Source organism: Sinocyclocheilus rhinocerous, unplaced genomic scaffold, assembly GCF_001515625.1.
Source record: "Sinocyclocheilus rhinocerous isolate Xijiao unplaced genomic scaffold, SAMN03320098_v1.1 scaffold942, whole genome shotgun sequence".
Classification (NCBI taxonomy): domain Eukaryota; kingdom Metazoa; phylum Chordata; class Actinopteri; order Cypriniformes; family Cyprinidae; genus Sinocyclocheilus; species Sinocyclocheilus rhinocerous.
This window is the reverse complement of record NW_015627890.1, coordinates 1,294,425-1,314,981: the sequence shown is the minus strand read 5'-3', so window position 1 is coordinate 1,314,981 and position 20,557 is coordinate 1,294,425. Positions and strand designations below refer to the sequence as shown.

The 20,557-nt window shown below is 35.9% G+C and overlaps 1 protein-coding gene across 2 annotated transcripts in view; it reads left to right on the top strand.

Annotated features, from left to right (window-relative positions):
• arhgef17 (Rho guanine nucleotide exchange factor (GEF) 17) overlaps window positions 1-20,557 on the top strand; it is a 114,885-nt gene that overhangs the window by 71,169 nt on the left and 23,159 nt on the right. For both annotated transcript variants that reach the window (XM_016546962.1, XM_016546956.1), the window contains 2 exons: window positions 18,096-18,173; window positions 20,130-20,312. In XM_016546962.1, the coding sequence (XP_016402448.1) occupies window positions 18,096-18,173; window positions 20,130-20,312 (261 nt within the window). The remainder of the gene's footprint in view (window positions 1-18,095; window positions 18,174-20,129; window positions 20,313-20,557) is intronic.

The window sequence follows — 20,557 nt, the reverse complement described above, 5'->3', positions numbered from 1 at the left end:
CCTTATCTGTCATCTGGTCACATATTATATACAGATTTTCCTTCTCTTCAGTATAGGCTGCACATATTTCAATAACATCCAGTCAGAACTCTCTTTAGGAGTGATTATTGATCAGTCTTTATTTTATTTTATTTTATTTTATTTTGTATTTTATTTTATTTCATAAATATCAAATCAGAACTCTATTTATGAGTCTGTAATTTTCGCAAAACATGTTGTAACTATTATTTTAATTTAATTTAATTTTATATTTATATCAAAAACATCAAATCAGAATTCCCTTTAGAAGTCTGTAATTTTCACATTACAGATGTTGTAAGTATTATATTATTTTTTTATTTTAATTTAGGTTAGTTTTCAAAAACATTCAATCTGTGCCGTCTGTAATTTTAACATTTAAAATAATTGTAAGTATTTATTTATTTGTTTATTTGATCATTCATTCATTCATTTATTAATTAAATCTTTTTACCAAGCATCAACTCAACAGGAAAATTGCTAATTTTGTAACAACAATAATAGTAGGAGTGTGTTTTACCAGCCTGAACAATCACTGTCCCAAATCTTGTTATAGTATGAACCATATTACCAAATGGGACATGAGTATCCTCAAGTTTAATTGGACATCAACAAAAGATTTAGAAAATGTTTTTTCCTCCTGTATAAAAGCTGATAAACCTAGAAACATTCTGTGTGTGAGTAATTTTATATGTTCAGGATTGCTGACATTGTGTTTGCTGATTTATCTTTGGAGAACTCACTTTAAGTGTCTTAACGTTTTTGTTTTGTTTTTTGTTTTGCTTTGTTTTGTTTTGTTTTGCTTTGTTTTGTTTTGTTTTGCTTTGCTTTGTTTTGTGTTTTGTGTTTTGTTTTAATTTGTTGGTCTATGTACACATGCAGATGGATGGCTGTTACATTGCATACTGCTGTTTTTCAACATCTTGTGCAATGTTTACCGCATTGTTAAGATGCAGTGATGCATTTTTAAGATTCATTATATTAAATATAGTATAGTGCAATACAAAAATATCAATATCTTGTTAATAATATATATTATTGTTTGATTTAACATAGTATAATATATAATTAAATTTTACTGTCAACCTCAAATTATATATTTTTGCTTTGCTTTGTTTTGTTTTGCTTTGCTTTGCTTTGCTTTGCTTTGGCAGGTTTTGTTTTGGCAGGTTTTGGTCCAACAGAATGATGGAAGTTCGAGTCTAAAATAGCTCACAGCACATTTTAAGTGTATCTTGTTGTAGTCTTACTCTTGACGTGTTTTAATTTGTCTTTTTACAATCTTGCTGCTGTAAAGCTCCACAAAGCACAGGAAAAACCATCTGAGAACACAGTTATAGTGATTTATTTAGTTTAATAGGTGAGAATGAGAATTAAATGCAGTCAGGGAATTTTATTGCTGTATTATTTTGGTTTTGAGCACAAAATGTAGGTCACAGCTGGGCGAGGTGATTGCTAACAACATTTCTCTATTGTGTTTGAATTTATTGCCTGCTATTTAGCAAAGCTGATCTGTCCTTGCTGTCTTCTTTCATTAATACTGCACGGTGCATTTGGAAAAGCAATGAACGGCTTCCGCTAGGGTTTTATAAAGCGAGGCCATTGTGAGATGACTGCAGGAAATGAGTAATTCATTTAAATCGATGGGTCATATTGATGAACGTGAGCAGTTAATAAATGAGGTGGATATCTGGGTCAGGTTTTGTCTGCAGATTCAAGATGCCTTACTGGTTTAGATTAAGGACCCCAGGCAAGAAGAAGAAGGAAGAAGCTGAAAGGCAAGATTTTTTAAAGGAAGTGCATCATGTTTCAGAATAGCGGCAGCTTGGTTTCCATAGAGATGAGTGTTTTATATAAAGCATTAATTGGAGTGATGTCAAAGTGTGTGTAAGCTTATTTTTATACGCTATCTGCTATCAAAATTTTGGGGTCAGTATTTTTTTTAAAGAAATTAATACTTCTATTCAGCAAGGTCAGTTATTTACAATTGTAATAATATTTCACAAATAATACTTATTTTACCCAAAAGTGACTTCTTTGACCCCTATATATATATATATATAGTATACGGTTGCTAGGGTGCTTTTGGTGGTGTTTTCATATCCATTGTACAAACTGTGCAAGATAAGTAACATGCCAAACTTTAATACTTTAGGGAGTATGAACATAGTGATGCTTAGACTTAACAAACACCACTAATAAATCTAAACGGCTCGATCACACACACATTCATCATTGTACCTTTCTTGACCTTATGAGGTTTGATGGCGTGCATCCCAGCATTTATGTTTTAAGTTCTATTTTTATTCTAGCACTGAATGTTTTCCAGCAGAATTATGGCCTTGTCCGTTTGAGGAGAGTTCCTTAGCCATTGAACTGAAGAACATCTGCCTCAAGGCCTTCGGAAATGCAGCTTTCGTGCTGCTTTTTTATTTTTTTTTCCAGAGCGGCGGCTTTAGAATTGCTTTTTTCTGGTTTTGATGTTTTTGGTTTATGCTCAAAATGACTCTTCCTTTTTTCATTTCATTTTATTTTATTCCCTCTTTCTGACTCATGTTTCACTCTCTCTTAAATGTCAGTAGTCTGACTGTTTTGTGTTCTCTGAAGAAGCTTCTCCAGGTTGTGATCTGTCTGATTTACTGGCCCCAGCAGACTTTGACCGCAGCACATAATTTGAGCTTTATTTCTATGAGCAAAACCATTTTTGAATCAAACAGATACAGACTGTTGAATGGATTGACTTGGGAATAAAATGAAAACAAGCATTCCAGTAAGACTTGTTGAATGTAAATTAGCAGACACTTCAGGCATTAGAGAAATATGTTAGCACCTTTTAAAAAAATTTTGGGTGGAGGACACACAACAGATCTTGTTTTTCATCGACACATCTCTCACACTTTAGTGCCACAGCATCTCAAGTCGAGGATCTTTCATACATGAGGATTCATGTATACATTTATATAATAAATGCTGTCTAGGTAGGCGGCTCAATAGGTTTTGAAAGGCAGCCTGTGAGATAACCCTTAAATACTGTGCTGTTACAGTGTTTCAGCGATTTTAGATGCTAATGCAGAGATGCTTAATGATTACCATGGTGTTTACATGGTGCTTGAGGAATATACATTGGTATATATACATTTGTTATAAGAAAATACCTCATAAAAGATGACATTGCAAAATGTAGATCTGTCTGTTGGCGGAGCATCAGTCAGTGACTGGTTTGTAACATCCCTGTTAATGTCTGATGAAAGAAACGTCATGCAAAGAACTTGTGTAATTCTTTATGTAATTGGTCGAGCATGGGTGTATGTGCACCACACAAGCGTCTGCTCTTTCACAGTGACGATGTGGAGGATGTAAGTGGAGCAGTCGTCTTTCTGTTCAGGTGTCCACTGTCGTTGTTCTGTCGAGGGTGATGAAAGTGTCTCTCTCCACGTCAGTAATGCATCAGCACAAATGCACTTGCTGCTAATGGCTTCGACGCTCCCAAAAAAGTGCTGAAAAACCTCTCCGCTAAAAATAACCCTGCAGGGAAAAAGCACAGATTCAGATGTGAAGAATGGAGGAAGAATAAAGAAAAGAACAGAGAAACAGAAAGAAAATGAGAATATGGTACTGATTAGAAATAGAATTGTTGGGAAATGTTGATGTCTGGGAAATATATATATATATATATATTTTAAACATTGTAGGAAGTATACAGCTTGTTCAGTTGTTTGTTCATTCATTTGTTCGTTAATTAATTTGTTCCTTCATTGTTTTACTGAAAATGCTATGGTAGAACAATGTTTTTAGACATTTACCTTAGTAATACCATGTTTTTGGACATTTACTAGGGTCATGCTTTTTCTTAGACGTTTACCATAGTAATACCATCTTTCTTAGTCATTTATCTTAGTAATACCGTGTTTGTTTGTTTGCTTTTTACATTTACAATGTAATAATTTTTTTGGGGACATTTTCCATGGTAATGCCTTGTTTTTCGGACATTTACCTTAGTAATACAATGTTTTTTGTTTGTTTGTTTGTTTTTTGGACATTTACCATGGTAATGACATGTTTTTTATTTATATTTGCCCTAGTAATACCATGTTTTTTAGACATTTACCATCTTAATACCATGTTTTTTTGGACATTTAGACCTACCTTAACAGTACTATGTTTATTGTACATCTACCATAACAATACATGTTTTTTTGGACATTTATCTTAATAATACTATTTATTTGGACATTTACTATGGCAATACCATTATCTGGACATTTAGCTTAGTGATAACATTTTTTGGGACATTTACCATAGTAAAATGATTGACTTGCATGGAATTAAAATTGAAATGTTTATCAATGTAAATTATAATTAGCTTTCTGCTCTTTCCTCTAGTCTATGAGTGTAATCTTACTGCTGTAATCTGTATGGAGAATCTATCTGTCAGTCATCCAAGTCCCCGCCCCTTGTTGCCATGGAGACACAGACACACCTCTGGGTTTCCATCCCCAACAGGCTGAGCCAATCCAGTTAACCAGTGCGGGATCGGTCATGGATTGGTCAGGTCTGTGAGCGCTGCTCTAAGCTCAGCTGCATTCAGCTGGTGCCTGTCTGCTGCCTCTCATTACACTCTGATCTCTCCCTGCAGTCTCTCTGTTTACTGTCTCTCTCTCTCTGTCATTGGCTCTACCTGCCTCAGAAGGGAAGCGAACAACACTGCTCAAGGTTTTAAATAGGGGTGAAAAACATTCCCCTTTGGATTTTTAAAGTCTTGGATTTAAACCCAAGAGTTTTTGTTTTTTTTGCAAATTATTCCTTATGGAAGGGGTCTGACTCTCTCCAGCCAGGGGCGCTGCTGTCGAGCCCAATGGAAACGGGGTTGGGGGAGGCGTAGGCGCCCCTCAGACCAGTGCTGAGGTATGAGCCTTACAGCAGAGACCACTGATGGTTGTTGTAGTCTGAACCTGTTGCCGTGGTTGATTTCTGTGTTGTTTTCATTGTAAGAGAGCATCTACGTTTGTGAGGCTTTATCGTCAGGGTCTTTACTTAACAGTTAACCTGTTACTTGTTTAATCTGTTCTTCACTTTTCATTTGTCTATTGTGTGTTTCTTAAGACTGCCAGTATTGGGATGGATAGATAGATAGATAGATAGATAGATGGATGGATGGATGGATGGATGGATGGATGGATTATAGGTTGGTATATGTATAGGTCAATAGATATGTTGGTAGATACACAGGTTGGTAGATAGGATGATAGATAAATAGATATGTCAACAGATATGATAGATGGATGGATGGATGGATAGGTCGGTACATACTGTATATAGGTTGGTATATGTATAGGTCAATAGATATTTTGGTAGATACACAGGTTGGTTGATAGGATGATAGATAAATAGATATGTCAACAGATATGATAGATAGATAGATAGATAGATAGATAGATTTAGGTTCATGTCTCTCTCTCTCTCTCGCTCTCTGTCTCTCCTTCAACAGGTTATTTTCTTCTCACTCTTAGAGTGACTAAATCAGTGGCTGGTTGAATCATGAGATTAGGCAGTGCCATCGCTTCAGAGAGAGACCACCATCTTCTGCTCTGTACCTGCTCGTGTGTGTGTGTGTGTGTGTGTGTGTGTTAAACCTCCTCCTCTCTCCCTCTCTCTCTCTCTGTCCCTCTCACTCCACCGTCTGGATGGAGCAGAGAGGAGCGTCTTTGGATTATGTCCAGACACTGAGGGGATTTACCTGTCTGCACTGACCCTGTGGGCGTCTGTCTTAAGACTGTCTTACACCTCACAATATGGCACATGTAATCAGGTCCATCGCTGACCGGCGTGCATCTGCAAGATGATTGGCTCATGTTGGATTCCACTGCAGCCAATAGTGTGTGTTTCTCCAGGCTCGTTGCACTCTGCAATCTACAAACTAGCTCATGTTCTTGTATATTTTCCTGCCGTTTTTACTTTCCATGCACTTCTTTTCTTTTTGCTCATTTTTGGCTTTGTTTTACTCTGCGACTCTCTTTCTCAGCGTGTTTATTGCTCGTGAATGTTCTACTTCAGCCAGAAATAGCCGACTGGCTGTGATCCCATGACCTGTTTTTGTAAAGGCCGGGCAGAGCTGGCATTGAGTGTATGGTACCGACTGCAGTAGAAATGCTTAGTGGTCGACCGATATTGGTTTTTTGACAGCCGATGCCGATATCTTGGAAAGCAGGGTGGCCGATGGCAGATATAAAGCTGATATAATTTTATTTATTTTAATTAATATTTAAGAAATTTGAAATCATTTGAAAATGGATTTAAAAATAAATGTGTAAAATAAACATACTTATACTTTAGATGAAATTTATTTTTCACAAATAAATAAATATTTAATAAAAAGTCAACATTGTAACCAACAGGTCACTAATGGCGCTTTTCCACTGCGTCACAGCACACAGTGAAAATGACATGAATATGACAGTGGGCAAATGCATAAAGCGCAGAATGATTTGAAATCACGAGTTTAAATCTTGTCGATCGCGCATCTCCTGTGAGGCTGAACTCTCCTCCTGTCCGCATTCAATTCACAAGGACCGCCTGTCACGCAGAGAACACGCGATCATGCAAGTCACATGCACACTTCACAAGATCTCAACTAGATTCGACTAAGTGGTTTGTGAAATAAAATTTTCATTAGACCGACCGTCACGCAGAGATCACGCGATCGTGCAGGATACAAATGCACACTTCATAAGATCTCACAACTGGGTTCGACTAAGTTTGCAAGTTTTTTTAAATTAGATGTTCATTAGTCATTCAAAGATTTGTTTAAAAGATATATAAATGTGTATTTGCTGAATGCTGACGGCAAATGAGACAGTATTATAATGTTTGCTTTTCTATTACTAATAATATAAAAGCAATCGTTATAATACTTTTTTGTATACATTTTAATTCCTTTGTTTAACCGTTCTATCTGATTATTAGACAGACTTCTATGCGTATTAGACAGAACTGTTAATGACGACAACGCACAAGAGGGAGAATGTGAGCACTGTGTGCTCAGACGCTGCCGTTCTCCGCGCCGTCAAAATAAAGCCGCCTCGAAAAGCATCGGCCAAACAGGAAAAACTTATCGGCCAATGCCGATATTTGAAAATATTTGAAAAGTGACAAATATCGGCCGATATATCGGCCTAGGCGATATATCGGTCGACCACTAGAAATGCTGCACAAGTTTTTCATTCAAACAACTTAATGTTATTGAATGTGAGCTTTACTTTTACACTGCATCCATATTCATTTTAATAAGATATTTTAATATAGAGATCTCTGCATGTGTACCTCTCTTTATAGTAGCATTTCTTGCTACGTTGTTCTATGTGGTTATTAGTATGTTGCTAGAGTGTTGTCAGTTCTCATCTCTATGATGTTCTTGCCTCTAGATATGGCTGAAGTCCTTACTGAAATGTAAGTTTAGGGGATTTTTTCACCCAGTTATTGTATGCTACATGAAAAAACAAAAGCCTTTTAAGATTCCTTCTAAGATTGCTTAGAAGCCACACAATATGAGGGATCATTCATGTCCGTTAGCACAGACAGTGTGTGAATCATTGGTGTCTTTTGTTTTATTGTTGGGTGCCTTTGTTGCTTGTATTGCTTGAGATTTGCCCCACTTGCTAAGATAAACAAAGACAGTTATTGAACCCAGTATATCCGTCTTATGAGTACAGTTACAATATCATGGGATTTTCTTTGTCATGGTCTCTTGAAAATAGCCATGGCCTGAGGACAAAGCCCAGCAATCTAAAATGAGGAACAGTGTAGTCTCGACTTATTTATTCATTCATGCATTTATGCATGCACTTATTTAATTTTTCATTTATCAGATTATTCATTTGATTTATTTATTAAATTATTCATTTTGTTTTTTCCAGATTATCTTTTTTTCACTGGGGTCTGATCTGATCTGTCTTATTTCATTGCTCAGTTTATTTGTTAACTCATTGTTTTTGTCAGCTGCTGATTTGGACAAACTGGTCAGTGGTGTTTTGATCAATATTGCAAATGGAAAGTCATCAGACCACGTCAGCCTGACAGACACATGCACGACGCCATGTGCTTTTGCCAGAGTCATTGTCATAGTTGCATAACCTTGATGAAGAAGCTCTGCAGGACAGTAGATTTCTTCCTGAAAGCCAGTCGATGAACCGGGGGAAGGATTGAAAGGAGAGCGGGATGAGCTGACTTTATGAAAGTGTTAAAAGGCTGTGTGATTTCAGCTCTTGTGATGTAGGTAAGGACACTCATCACCGGGAATGACGACAGTAGAGCTCGTCTATGGTGTGGAGGGAGACTGAGGACTGATGTCTGGTGCTAAGCAACTAGCTGCTCACATTTTCAAAGCGCTCGGTTTGCTCACTCCTGCATTTCTGCTAGGGATGTGCAAGACCAAATATTTTTAAAAGCTGTCTGATAATTTAGTGGATTTTGTGAATGGCTGGTCGAGATGCAGGGGTCAATCTGCATGTGGTCATTTATTGAATGAATTGCAATGGCCTGATCAGAGAATTCAAAAATTACTAGCATAACATAACATATAACAACATAACATAACATATCACATAACAAAACAAAACAAAACATAACAAAAAAACAACAACATAAAATATAATAAAGATAGTAATACTAAAAATATATTTTTAAATATTATACAATTATTGAAAATATCTGCATGTGTATTTAATTATTTTATTATTATTTTACAACTAGTAAGTTTTATCATTATTTGTTATATAACCGAAATACAGTTTATTTTTGTATAAGACTTTTTTCATAATGACTTATTCATTAGTTTAAAAGAATCAGCTCATAAGTATCACTTTTCCATTAATCGAACACTGGTCACACTGTATGTTTCTTTTATATGTATTTTTTTTCAATTTATTTTCAATATTTTCAACCTTATTCATTCATTCAGTTCAGCTTAGAAAGTGATTTTTAAATTTTATTTTAATTAGTTATTTTGGGTATTTAATGTTTTTATATCACTTTTTCTGTTTTTTTTTTTTATCACTGTGATAGTTGGAAGAAAAACTATATCACCAGATTTTTGCTTTGATTTTAATATATCATGCAAATTAGTAGTCATTAAGCAGATGCTTTTACCCCAGCATGAAGGGCACAATGATTTATAGCTCATGCACCAATTCAGCCAGCAACTTTTGATTACTAGCCATATGCTTTAACCAGTTCACCCCACCACCTGTATGTGTAGCGTACCGAACACCGACAGCACCTGTTTGAACCGCGTCCAGCAGACAAATTCCCATGTAACGCTTGAACGTTCTCCGCCCCTATTTCATGATTGACCGTGCAGAATTTTCTCATTGTGATTAGCGACCGATGACCGTTTCTGATCAGATCAAAGGAAGGTTGGTTTGATTGGTGCCGAAGGATCAAATTGCAGATTCCACCTGCTTTATTCAGAGTGCGGTAAACGTGCTCTAGTGTGTGTTTTATTCAAGCCATAGTGGTTGGCACAGATACAGCGTTTGGCTAAAATGCATAGTGTACCTCAGGCTTTAGAAGGAAATTAGATCTTCTCATAACTTAAACACACTCTTGCTTCACTCTGCTAATAAAAACCAATCAAACGCTACAGCCAGAACCTCAGACAGAGGTGTACCTTTGCACTGTGACCTCATTACCTGATGAGTGTAAATCAAGGTCAGACATGGGTGTTTAGACCAAATATGGATGTTTTCAGATCTATACAACATTTTTTTGCCTCTTTATCACTGATGTCAAATTAAATGTGTAATCAGACTGTTTTCTGTGAAAAAATGTTGACAAGTAAATGCCTCAAGTAAATTCTGGTGTAGTAGATTAGTCACCGTTCTACTTGAGACTCAAGTTTAAGCTTCCGTATTTTTATGGTTTATGTTACTACCATTGACATATAATGTGTAGTGAGCAGTCACACGCTAGTAAACAGGAAATTCTTATTTTGTGTGTGTGTATCTGTTTGTTGATGTGTATATATATATACAGTATATATATATATTAAATACATTTTATTTTATTGTTTTGTTTTGTGTCAGTGTCATTTCCATAACATCTCATATTATGTATTATAATGGAACTCTGAATTGAAATAAATAATTTGCATAAAAGTCATTTGGATAATAGAAAAATAAATCAAAAAAATAAATCAATTTTCACTAAGTTTCAAAGTGAATGTGACTGACCTTTATATAATGACGTGATCTTGAAATCAGTTTTGATCAAAATCAACCCCAAGGTTATAAAAGTAGAAACAAGAAACACCTCTTTGTTTCTTGGCTCTAGAAATGTGCCATTGTTTGTGTGTTTTCTCAGTCTATACAGCTCAACATGTCCAACACATGAGCTGCTATGAACATTTACTTATTAGAGAGAAAGATTTCTCCCCAGAGCTTCATGTTCTCCTGCTCCTCCACCGGGTCGCTCAACATGACCTCGTCTTTCCAAGAAATGCATTTGGAGGTTCCTGCATTCATAATATGATTTCATTATAATGATATTGCCCCATAATGCATCAGGGGAACAGCTATGGAATGGGTGCACAAGGCACCTTTTGACATTATGTAAGCCAAACAGCAGGAATGTTCATGGCTTTTGTTGATGTTTAAATGAATTACATTCATGAAGTTATGAAGCTGTGCTTTGACTTTGAGACCTGATCCGTGTGTGTGTGTGTGTGTGTGTGTGTGTAGGTGTTGTGACCAATCTAATCACATTATGATTATTAAAGGCATTAAAAGGTTTAAAGCACACATAATACTCTGGATGTGTTTTTATGAGATCAGTTTACTGTTGAAATGCAAGTAGTTGTACTGAGAGAAGTTTTTTTATGATTTTCAATTTTGAAGATCAGTTTTGTCAGTGTAGAATTATTGAGAAATGGGTAATTGTAGTTTTCACTAGAACTTTACTGCTTTTTATTCTGGTCTTGATTTGTATTTTGTTTTTCAGTTTGAGTGTGATTTTAGTTTGTTTTAATTTCCATTAAACTGTTTTATTTCATTTTCTTTTTTGGACAATCACTAGTTTTAGATTCGTTTTTATTAAATGTGGTGATGCTGAAATTACACACTAAATGTTTTTGCAATCACAAATTCATGTTATTTTTATTCCATTTTTATTTTATTTATTTCTGTTTCACACTGTCATTTCCATAACATGTAACGTTTAGTTTGTATAGTTTGTAAACGGTAAAGCATTGAGCTTGCAACACCAAGGTCATGGGTTCAATTTCCAGGGAATGCATGAACTGATAATGCATAGTGTGAATGCAATGTAAGTTCCCTTTCATGGGAACTTCGAACTGCGTCCTCTAGGGGTCGCTATGGGGAAACCTAGAGGACGCAGTGTCTCGTTCCCTACTCAGGGAACCATGGTTACATACGTAACCTGAGACGTTATTTTGGATAAAAGCATAAAAAAACAGGAATTTAAAGTTTAAATTTGTATTAATATTTCAGTGCACATTTATATTTTCTGCTTAACTTCTTTGTTTGTTTGTTAAGAATTAAGAGTTTTTTTGTTTTTTAAAGTTTTTTTTTTGTTGTTGTTTCCATAATAGTTTTAATAGACAAACCTTTCCAAATCCACGGAGTGTACCTGTGACTGAATGTCAGGCCGTGTCTGTGTCATCGGGGCATTTCAGAAATACCCGCAGCTCCTTTGGGACGTGTTTTGTGGCTGCCACACATGCTGTTGGAGCTGCTGGGCACATTTCTGGCCCCCGATGAGACCCCAGAGAGCGTTTCGCTCTAAATGCAGTTTAAATGCGTTTTTATGACCAGTTTATATTTAGGACCAAGTTCAGGCAAAGGCTCAGTAATCTCTTAAAATTCCCCGCATTATATACAGATCTGCTCCTCCTGCGTGGGACGGTTTGATTTGTAAAAGTAACAAGATTCTTGGGAAACCACTTTAAACCGGTTCAGAATGAGTCCGTTTAGAGCGACTCACAGCAGGTTTCTTTCAGGTTTATTCAGTGCAGTTAAGAGCCGGACGTGTCGGCCAAGACAGCATGCTGGCTAGTACAGTCTGTCAAACCGCCTGCTTTTTATGGGAGGAAATGGACTGGATGAATGAGCATCAGTCTGAGAAACACAAGCACACATGACACATATCAACCACTTTCTTTCTTTCTTGCTTTCTTGCTCTTTTCCCATTTTTTGGACATTATTTTGTATTACTATAGTAAAACTTATATACATACTGTATAAGTTTGATCAAAAATACAGTAAAAACAACAAAAAACTTCAATATTACAATTTAAAATAACTGTTTTCTATTTGAATATATTGTAAAATGTAATTTATTCCTGTGATGCAAAGCTAAATTTTCAGCTTCATTATTCCAGTCTTCAGTGTCACATGATCCTTCAGAAATCATTCTAATATGCTGTTTTGCTATTTAAAGTTTTTTTTTTGTTGTTGTTTCCATAATAGTTTTAATAGACAAACCTTTCCAAATCCACGGAGTGTACCTGTGACTGAATGTCAGGCCGTGTCTGTGTCATCGGGGCATTTCAGAAATACCCGCAGCTCCTTTGGGACGTGTTTTGTGGCTGCCACACATGCTGTTGGAGCTGCTGGGCACATTTCTGGCCCCCGATGAGACCCCAGAGAGCGTTTCGCTCTAAATGCAGTTTAAATGCGTTTTTATGACCAGTTTATATTTAGGACCAAGTTCAGGCAAAGGCTCAGTAATCTCTTAAAATTCCCCGCATTATATACAGATCTGCTCCTCCTGCGTGGGACGGTTTGATTTGTAAAAGTAACAAGATTCTTGGGAAACCACTTTAAACCGGTTCAGAATGAGTCCGTTTAGAGCGACTCACAGCAGGTTTCTTTCAGGTTTATTCAGTGCAGTTAAGAGCCGGACGTGTCGGCCAAGACAGCATGCTGGCTAGTACAGTCTGTCAAACCGCCTGCTTTTTATGGGAGGAAATGGACTGGATGAATGAGCATCAGTCTGAGAAACACAAGCACACATGACACATATCAACCACTTTCTTTCTTTCTTGCTTTCTTGCTCTTTTCCCATTTTTTGGACATTATTTTGTATTACTATAGTAAAACTTATATACATACTGTATAAGTTTGATCAAAAATACAGTAAAAACAACAAAAAACTTCAATATTACAATTTAAAATAACTGTTTTCTATTTGAATATATTGTAAAATGTAATTTATTCCTGTGATGCAAAGCTAAATTTTCAGCTTCATTATTCCAGTCTTCAGTGTCACATGATCCTTCAGAAATCATTCTAATATGCTGTTTTGCTACTCAAGAAACATTTCTTATTATTATCAATGTTGAAAACAGTTGTGCTGCTTCATATTTTTGTAGAAACTGTCATACATATTGTTGGAAAGAGGCAAGGCAAGGCAAGTTTATTTATATAGAACATTTCGTACACAATGGTAATTCAAAGTGCTTTACATAAAAGAAAGTAAAATAATTATAAAAAATAATCACAAAAATAAAACAAGGAATTTAAAAACTTTGAAAATGATTTAAAAATTGATTTAAAATGAATTTAAGATGGTTAAAATTAGAAAATGATTATACATAAAATACAGTGCAATCATTTCGAATTGCATAAAATACAGTGCAATACATAAAATACAGTGCAATCAGTTCGGACATCGCACAGTGCTCATTCAATAAATGCACAGCTAAACAGATGAGCTTTGAGTCTTGATTTAAATGTGACTACTGTTTTAGCACATCTGATCTCTTCTGGAAGCTGATTCCAACTGCGGGCGGCAAAATAGCTAAAAAGCGGATTCCCCTTGTTTTGTGTGAACCCTTGGTATTTCTAACTGACTCGATCCTAATGAGCTGAGTTGTCTGTTAGGTTTATATTCAGTGAACATATCTGCTATGTATTTAGGTCCTAGGCCATTGAGTGATTTATAAACGAGTAAAAGTACTTTAAAATCAATCCTAAATATAACTGGAAGCCAGTGTAAAGAAAACCTTCTTTGTTCCTTATTTAACAACTAAATAATCACACCAATAACTGGTTGCAAAAATGTATAGTATAGCCTAAAATAAATAAATAAGTAGACAGGTAAACTATTATGCAATAATAAATTGTGAGTACATTAAACAAACAACTCAAGATATTCATACCTCCACAGACAACTGCCTTGTTGAAGTGGATTTGAAGATGACTTTTTAATTTGACCAGTTTGGCTGGCTTAAACATGCTGGTCAAGCAGAAAATTGCTGGTAATTGCTGTAACACTTGTTGCACTGCTGCAGCTCAGGTAATGTGTCACCTCTCTGAATCCTTATATGTCTCTACAAGAGATGAAGCCACACAATTATCTCAATGATGACAAATGGGATTAAAATAACTAAACTACAAGGTAATATTAACACACAAACAATGCATATTACAGAGGGAATTAAAGCAAACTATTTATTTTTATGAATAATAAACGTCTTCAAAACTTCACCGCAAGGCCCATTTACAGCATGCATCCGAAAATAAATCGAAACATCCACATAAAAAAGTTATATACTATAAAGTGTGACAACAAATTCAAGTTTCAATATAAGATAATAAAGCTAAGCACACATTAAGTACTTAGCAGATAAATGCTTAACGTAATATATACGATAATTATTAAACATATGATCGCAAAAACATTACAGACTACTCACCGTGCTCTCTCGTTGTCAATAACTCCGCCCCTCACTTCCGGTTCTGTGACTGCGGTTCTGTGGCTGCGGTTCTGAAACTGCTGTGCTGCGGGTCTGCAGCTGGATATATCTCGTGAGAGGAGGGAAATACTACGAGGAAATAGAGTGGGGGGGAACTACAAAACATAACTGCACTACATTGCAGTACAACTGTAGATTTGCAGTATAATGAAGTATATAACATGTATATATGTCATGTCAAAGCAGTAACTAAATCGGCATACTATCATCTCAAAAACATTGCAAGAATTAGATGTTTTGTTTCCAGTCAAGACTTGGAGAAACTTGTTCATGCCTTTATCACTAGCAGGGTGGACTATTGTAATGGTCTCCTCACCGGCCTTCCCAAGAAGACCATTAGACAGCTGCAGCTCATCCAGAACGCTGCTGTCTAATGGTCTTCTTGGGAAGGTCGGTGAGGAGACCATTACAATAGTCCACCCTGCTAGTGATAAAGGCATGAACAAGTTTCTCCAAGTCTTGACTGGAAACAAAACATCTAATTCTTGCAATGTTTTTGAGATGATAGTATGCTGATTTAGTTACTGCTTTGACATGACTACTGAAATTAAGGTCTGTCTCCAGAATCACACCAAGATTCTTGACTTGATTTTTAGTTGTTTGACCCCTAGAGTCAAGGTATGCATTCACCTTGAGAACTTCATCTTTGTTTCCAAATGCAATGACTTCAGTTTTTTACTGAAGAAACTGAAGAAAGTTCTGGTACATCCAACTGTTAATTTCATCAATGCATTGGCAGAGGGAGTCGTAGTCATTTTTTTCTCTCACGGGCCGGATGTGGCCTATTGAGGAACCCTGATATACAGGCTAAACAAGAGCGGTGCAAGTATTGAGCCTTGTGGGATTCCGCATGTCATGGACGTCCACTTAGACTTATGCTGTCCTATACTCACATAATAACCTCTCCCTTCTAAGTATGACCTGAACCATTTGATTACCATCCCAGAAAGCCCGACCCAGTTTTCCAGTCTCTCTAGAAGTATTTGCCAGTTTGCCAGAATCAGAATTAAAGCGAATATCATTTATTATCTTAATGAGCGCTGTCTCTGTGCTGTAATGCAGTTGGAAACCAGATTGAAAATTGTCCAGGAGTTTAAGTATTTGTTCAGCTGATTAAAAACTACCTTTTAAATAATCTTGCCTATAAAATGAAGATTTGATATTGGTCTATAATTGCTCAAAATGGTGTTATCAAGATTGCTCTTTTTCAGAAGGGGCTTAACAACTGCAGTTTTCAGGGAGTTTGGAAAAGTCCCAGAAAGAAGTGAGGCGTTCACCACTTCTAAGAGATCTGCTTCCAAACAGTTAAGCACCCTTTTGAAAAAATATGTGGGAAGTGTGTCAAGATAGCAGGTTGAAGATTTAAGGTGCTGTACTATTTCTTCCAAAATTTTGCTATCAATTTCTTCAAAAGCAGACATAGTATCTTCTTTTTGATATTGTGGTCGAATCTGTCTAACCTCTGCATAACTTGGGGATGTGCTAATCGCCTTCCTGATATTATTGATCTTCTCAGAAAAGAAGGAAGCAAACTCATTGCATTTGCTGTCGGAGAGCATTTCACTGGGAATCTGACTTGGGGGGTTTGTCAGTCTCTCAACAGTAGCAAAAAGAGTGCGAGTGTTGTTTAAGTTGCTGTTTATAAGGTTTGAGAAGAAACTCTGTCTAGCTGTAGCTAGTTCCACATTGAAAGCATGTGGAAGAGCAGCATTTATTCGAAATAGAAATCTTGTAGCATTATAAATGTCTTTGCTGTCAATTTGATCGATTTAATGCATCCTTGCTGAATAAAAGTATTAATTTATTTCCTTTTTCTTTATCATACTGACCCCAAATTTGACCTCTATGAGCATCTTTTAAACCATATTTGGGACTGATTTTGTAATGGTGATTTTTATGTGGGATGCTACTGACATTCTTTCAGAAATAAACTCTTCTGAAGCCGTATGAGTGTTTCTATAAACACATGGAGCTTCTGCTCCCAGGAACCAGTTTAAAAAGTAAAGTTCAGCTATTTTGAAGCAACCCTAGTAAATTCTCTCTCCTCCAGCCTGTTTCATGGTATACGTGACTTTGGGTGGCATGCACTGGACGTGACTTCCTATTCAGATTACATCCATGTCACACTGCGTGTTTGAGCTGGGCTTTTCAGAGGAGATGCTGCTTCACATACTCCAGCATGAAAGAGCAGCACACATCCTGCCCATTATCAGCTCTTCTCTTAAACGTCTCTCTGTCTGTCTCAGTCAGTTGTGTTTGTTGTGTGGTGTCGCTCAGGGCTGAATCACAGCAGTTAGTGAAGGTTATCTTCTCTTAGACGGAAACATACACATATTTGGCTCAGTCTCTGACACGAACCAGTAAACAGGAAACTCTTATTTTGATTAGAGCTTCATTATGAAGTGTGTTTGTGTGTGCTTCCGTTACAAAAAACAGTTTTTTACCACATTGCTATGTGGTTGCTAGGGTGTTCTGGGTGGTTGCTAGGTGGTTTCTCTCTGCGCCGAGTGAAATGAGTCTCTGTGATCTTAGATATGTCTCCTTTAATGTGCAATTTTGGATTTTTTCACCTGTTTTATGGTGCAGCAGGTGAAAATGTACATCTGATCAGTTAGTAAAGTGACAGCACAGTCCTCCTCAATGACACACATGATTCGAGGAATCATTCATGTCTGGAGAACAATCGCTGCTGGAAGTGTTTGAGACTTTAAAGGTTAGAGGTTTGAAAAGTGGCAAGTACTTCTAATAATTGTACTAACTATAGTATTTTGGTCGAAACTAACCATTTTTTTAATGTTTGTAAGGATTGAAGTTTTGTGCATAGTGAGTCTCTAGGATTGTGTCAACATTTGTCATAAATGTAAAAATTTTGTATTTATTTATTCATTTTGAATTTGTCGTAATAATTGCTAATTTTTATTTTATCTATTTGAATTTGATTTATCTTCATGTTTGTTTGTATTTATTTTAAATGCATTCATTTATTTTTATTTAAATAATAATTTATTTATTTTTAATGTAATGTTATTTAATTTTAATTTTTATTCATTTGTTAATTTTATTTATTTGTTTATTTTATTAATTTATTTTAAATGTATTTATTTTAATTTAATTTGATTAATTTAATAATTATTTATTTTATTTATGTATTTATCTTAATGTCTGTATTTATTTATCTTAATGTTTATTTTTTCTTTATTTTAAATATATTCATTTATTTAAATGTATATATATATATATATATATATTAACTGTATGTGTTTTATGTGGCTTGCTGTAAGTTTTATTGCTATATTTCTCTCTACAGGACATGAGAAGACATGTGATCATGACTCTGCTGGACACTGAACAATCTTACGTTGAGTCTCTGCGCACACTCATTCAGGTATGAAACATAAATACATACATGTAGCTGTCTAAATGAATACTGTAGGCTGCCTTTGAGCTTATATAAAGCTGATAATATTAACTACTGATTTTGACTACTGATTTACCTCTGAGGTCTCCAAAGGAAGGTTTTATCATTTTGATTTACTTCTTGGGACAGTATATAACAGTCATCACATTAAACATAATGGCCAAACCAAGTATGTTGCAGAACATTTTTCATTAAAATCAAAAAAAGCACTTTATCATTAAGAATATGTCATTTGTGAACAGAACAGAAGAAAAGACACGTGATGTTACTGTAAAAGCGAGAGCGGAAGCTGCATACTGAGTTTAATAAGCAAAAGAGAGCAACAAATCATCATCTTTTCCAATCTCTCCTGACTCATAACAAGCTATTCTAGCTGGTGCAGCGGTTGCCATGGCAACAAGGTGAGCGAGTCCTGGAGCGCAGCAGTGTTTGAGCTCGATCGCCCAGCGCACCTCCAAAATGCCCCATTACTGAGCAATTCTCACCAGCATTACTGCTCTCGTTCTGTGTTAAAGGAAGCGGTTAGCTTTGGGGTAAATGATTGTGTTCCAGTCAAAATCATTACTTGTAAATGGCATGCAGCGGGCGAACCTGAACCAACAATGAGAGAGAAGCACAAACGCAGGTTAATCAGCTTCAAGGTGTGTATGTGGACGGACGGACGGACGGATGACAGATGAGAGCGCTTGATCATGGCACTGGTGTGTCTCTGGGCACGTTTTAGAGCGTTTGAAGTGCTAGAAGAACGTTGGCCAGATGTTTGCTTGTCAAAACACAGACACACTTCTGTGTGCCAACAGGGCGTGTGTGTGTGTGTGTGTGTGTGTGTGCGTGTGTGTGATATTGGTGTGTTTTTTGGACTTGTACTATAGTAATAACATGTTTTTTTTTAAGTATCATGTTTATGACCATAGTATAATGTCAATCCAGTCAATCCTTTTTTTTTTTTACTTTCTAATTTCTATCTCTTTTAATTCCTTTTAGGTAATAATTATTTGAGGTAATGTAATGTAGCCTTTCTAGTGTGTGTGTGTGTGTGTGTTTTTATTTATTATTTCTTTTTATTCTGATTTATATGGGGTGGGGGAAAATAATAAAAATTACAAATAAAAATTTGTGTTTAAAGGTAATGACTAAATAAACGATGAAGGTAAAGCATTCAAATGTACAAACACAGATGCACAGAATATTAGAATCACTAAGTGCAAACATTCTGTATGTTTTTTTTTTCTTGTTTAGTGTCCTGTTGCTTGTTAATATGTCATTTTATTTAAGTAAAATGGTTTGGAAATTACATTTGCAAATGAAACCCCTTAAGTACCCAGAAAACTCTCCCTAAAAAATCTAATCAAATAAAATAAAATATGAAGGTAAAGCACTGAAATGTACAAACATAGATAAACAAAATATTACATGTACTAAGTACAAACAAAAATTTATACATTTTTTTGTCTTGTTTAACGTCCTATTACCCATTAATATGTTATTTTATGGAAGTAAAATGGGTTGCACATGACATTTAATGTTGACTTTAATTTTGAATGAGCTTGAGTAAGTCATTGAGATACATCTTTGGTTTTATAAAGGCCTTGTTCTGTGACAGTAAAGACAGAGGAGCAGAATGTTTATTTGCATTTGATGTGACACAGTTTATGTCCCAAGAGGAGAGGCAGGCAATTCCTTTAATCAAAGTCTGTCCCAGACCACCACATGCAAACACACACACATTGTCATTTACTAATGCATATTCTTTACTATTTGCATGCATACTCATTTAGATCATTTATTTTTGAGCTGGCTGTAATTCATTGCAATGAAAATGTTGATTATAATTTATTCAGTACTAAAAAGTAAGAGTTGTTCCAGTTTCAGCTCTTCTCACATTACCTCTGTCTCTCTGTGTGGTTGTTGTTCTGGTTTCAGGGCTACATGAAGCCCCTCAAGCACCCGGAAACCTCGCCTCTCTGTGACCCGTCTCTGGTAGACGAGATGTTCTACCAGATCCCTGAGATTCTGGAGCATCACGAGCAGTTCCTGGAGCAGGTGCTGGACTGTGTCAACCAGTGGCACGACAAACAGACGATCGGCCATGTGCTCATCCAGTCGGTGAGATCCTAACCAGCATTTCAATACTATTTGCACCATATTATATGCAAGAATAGCATCCCAAATCATATAGGCTATGTTGAAAATACTGTACTGTACCAGGAAATCTCGGATGGTGAACATTTTCAGGTGTTTTTTGGTTTTATGGATCTGTGCTTGTTTTTTAGGGTAATGTTGCCCACTGTCTGGATGAGGAGAACGAATGCTGTATTAGTATATATATATATATTTATATATATATATCA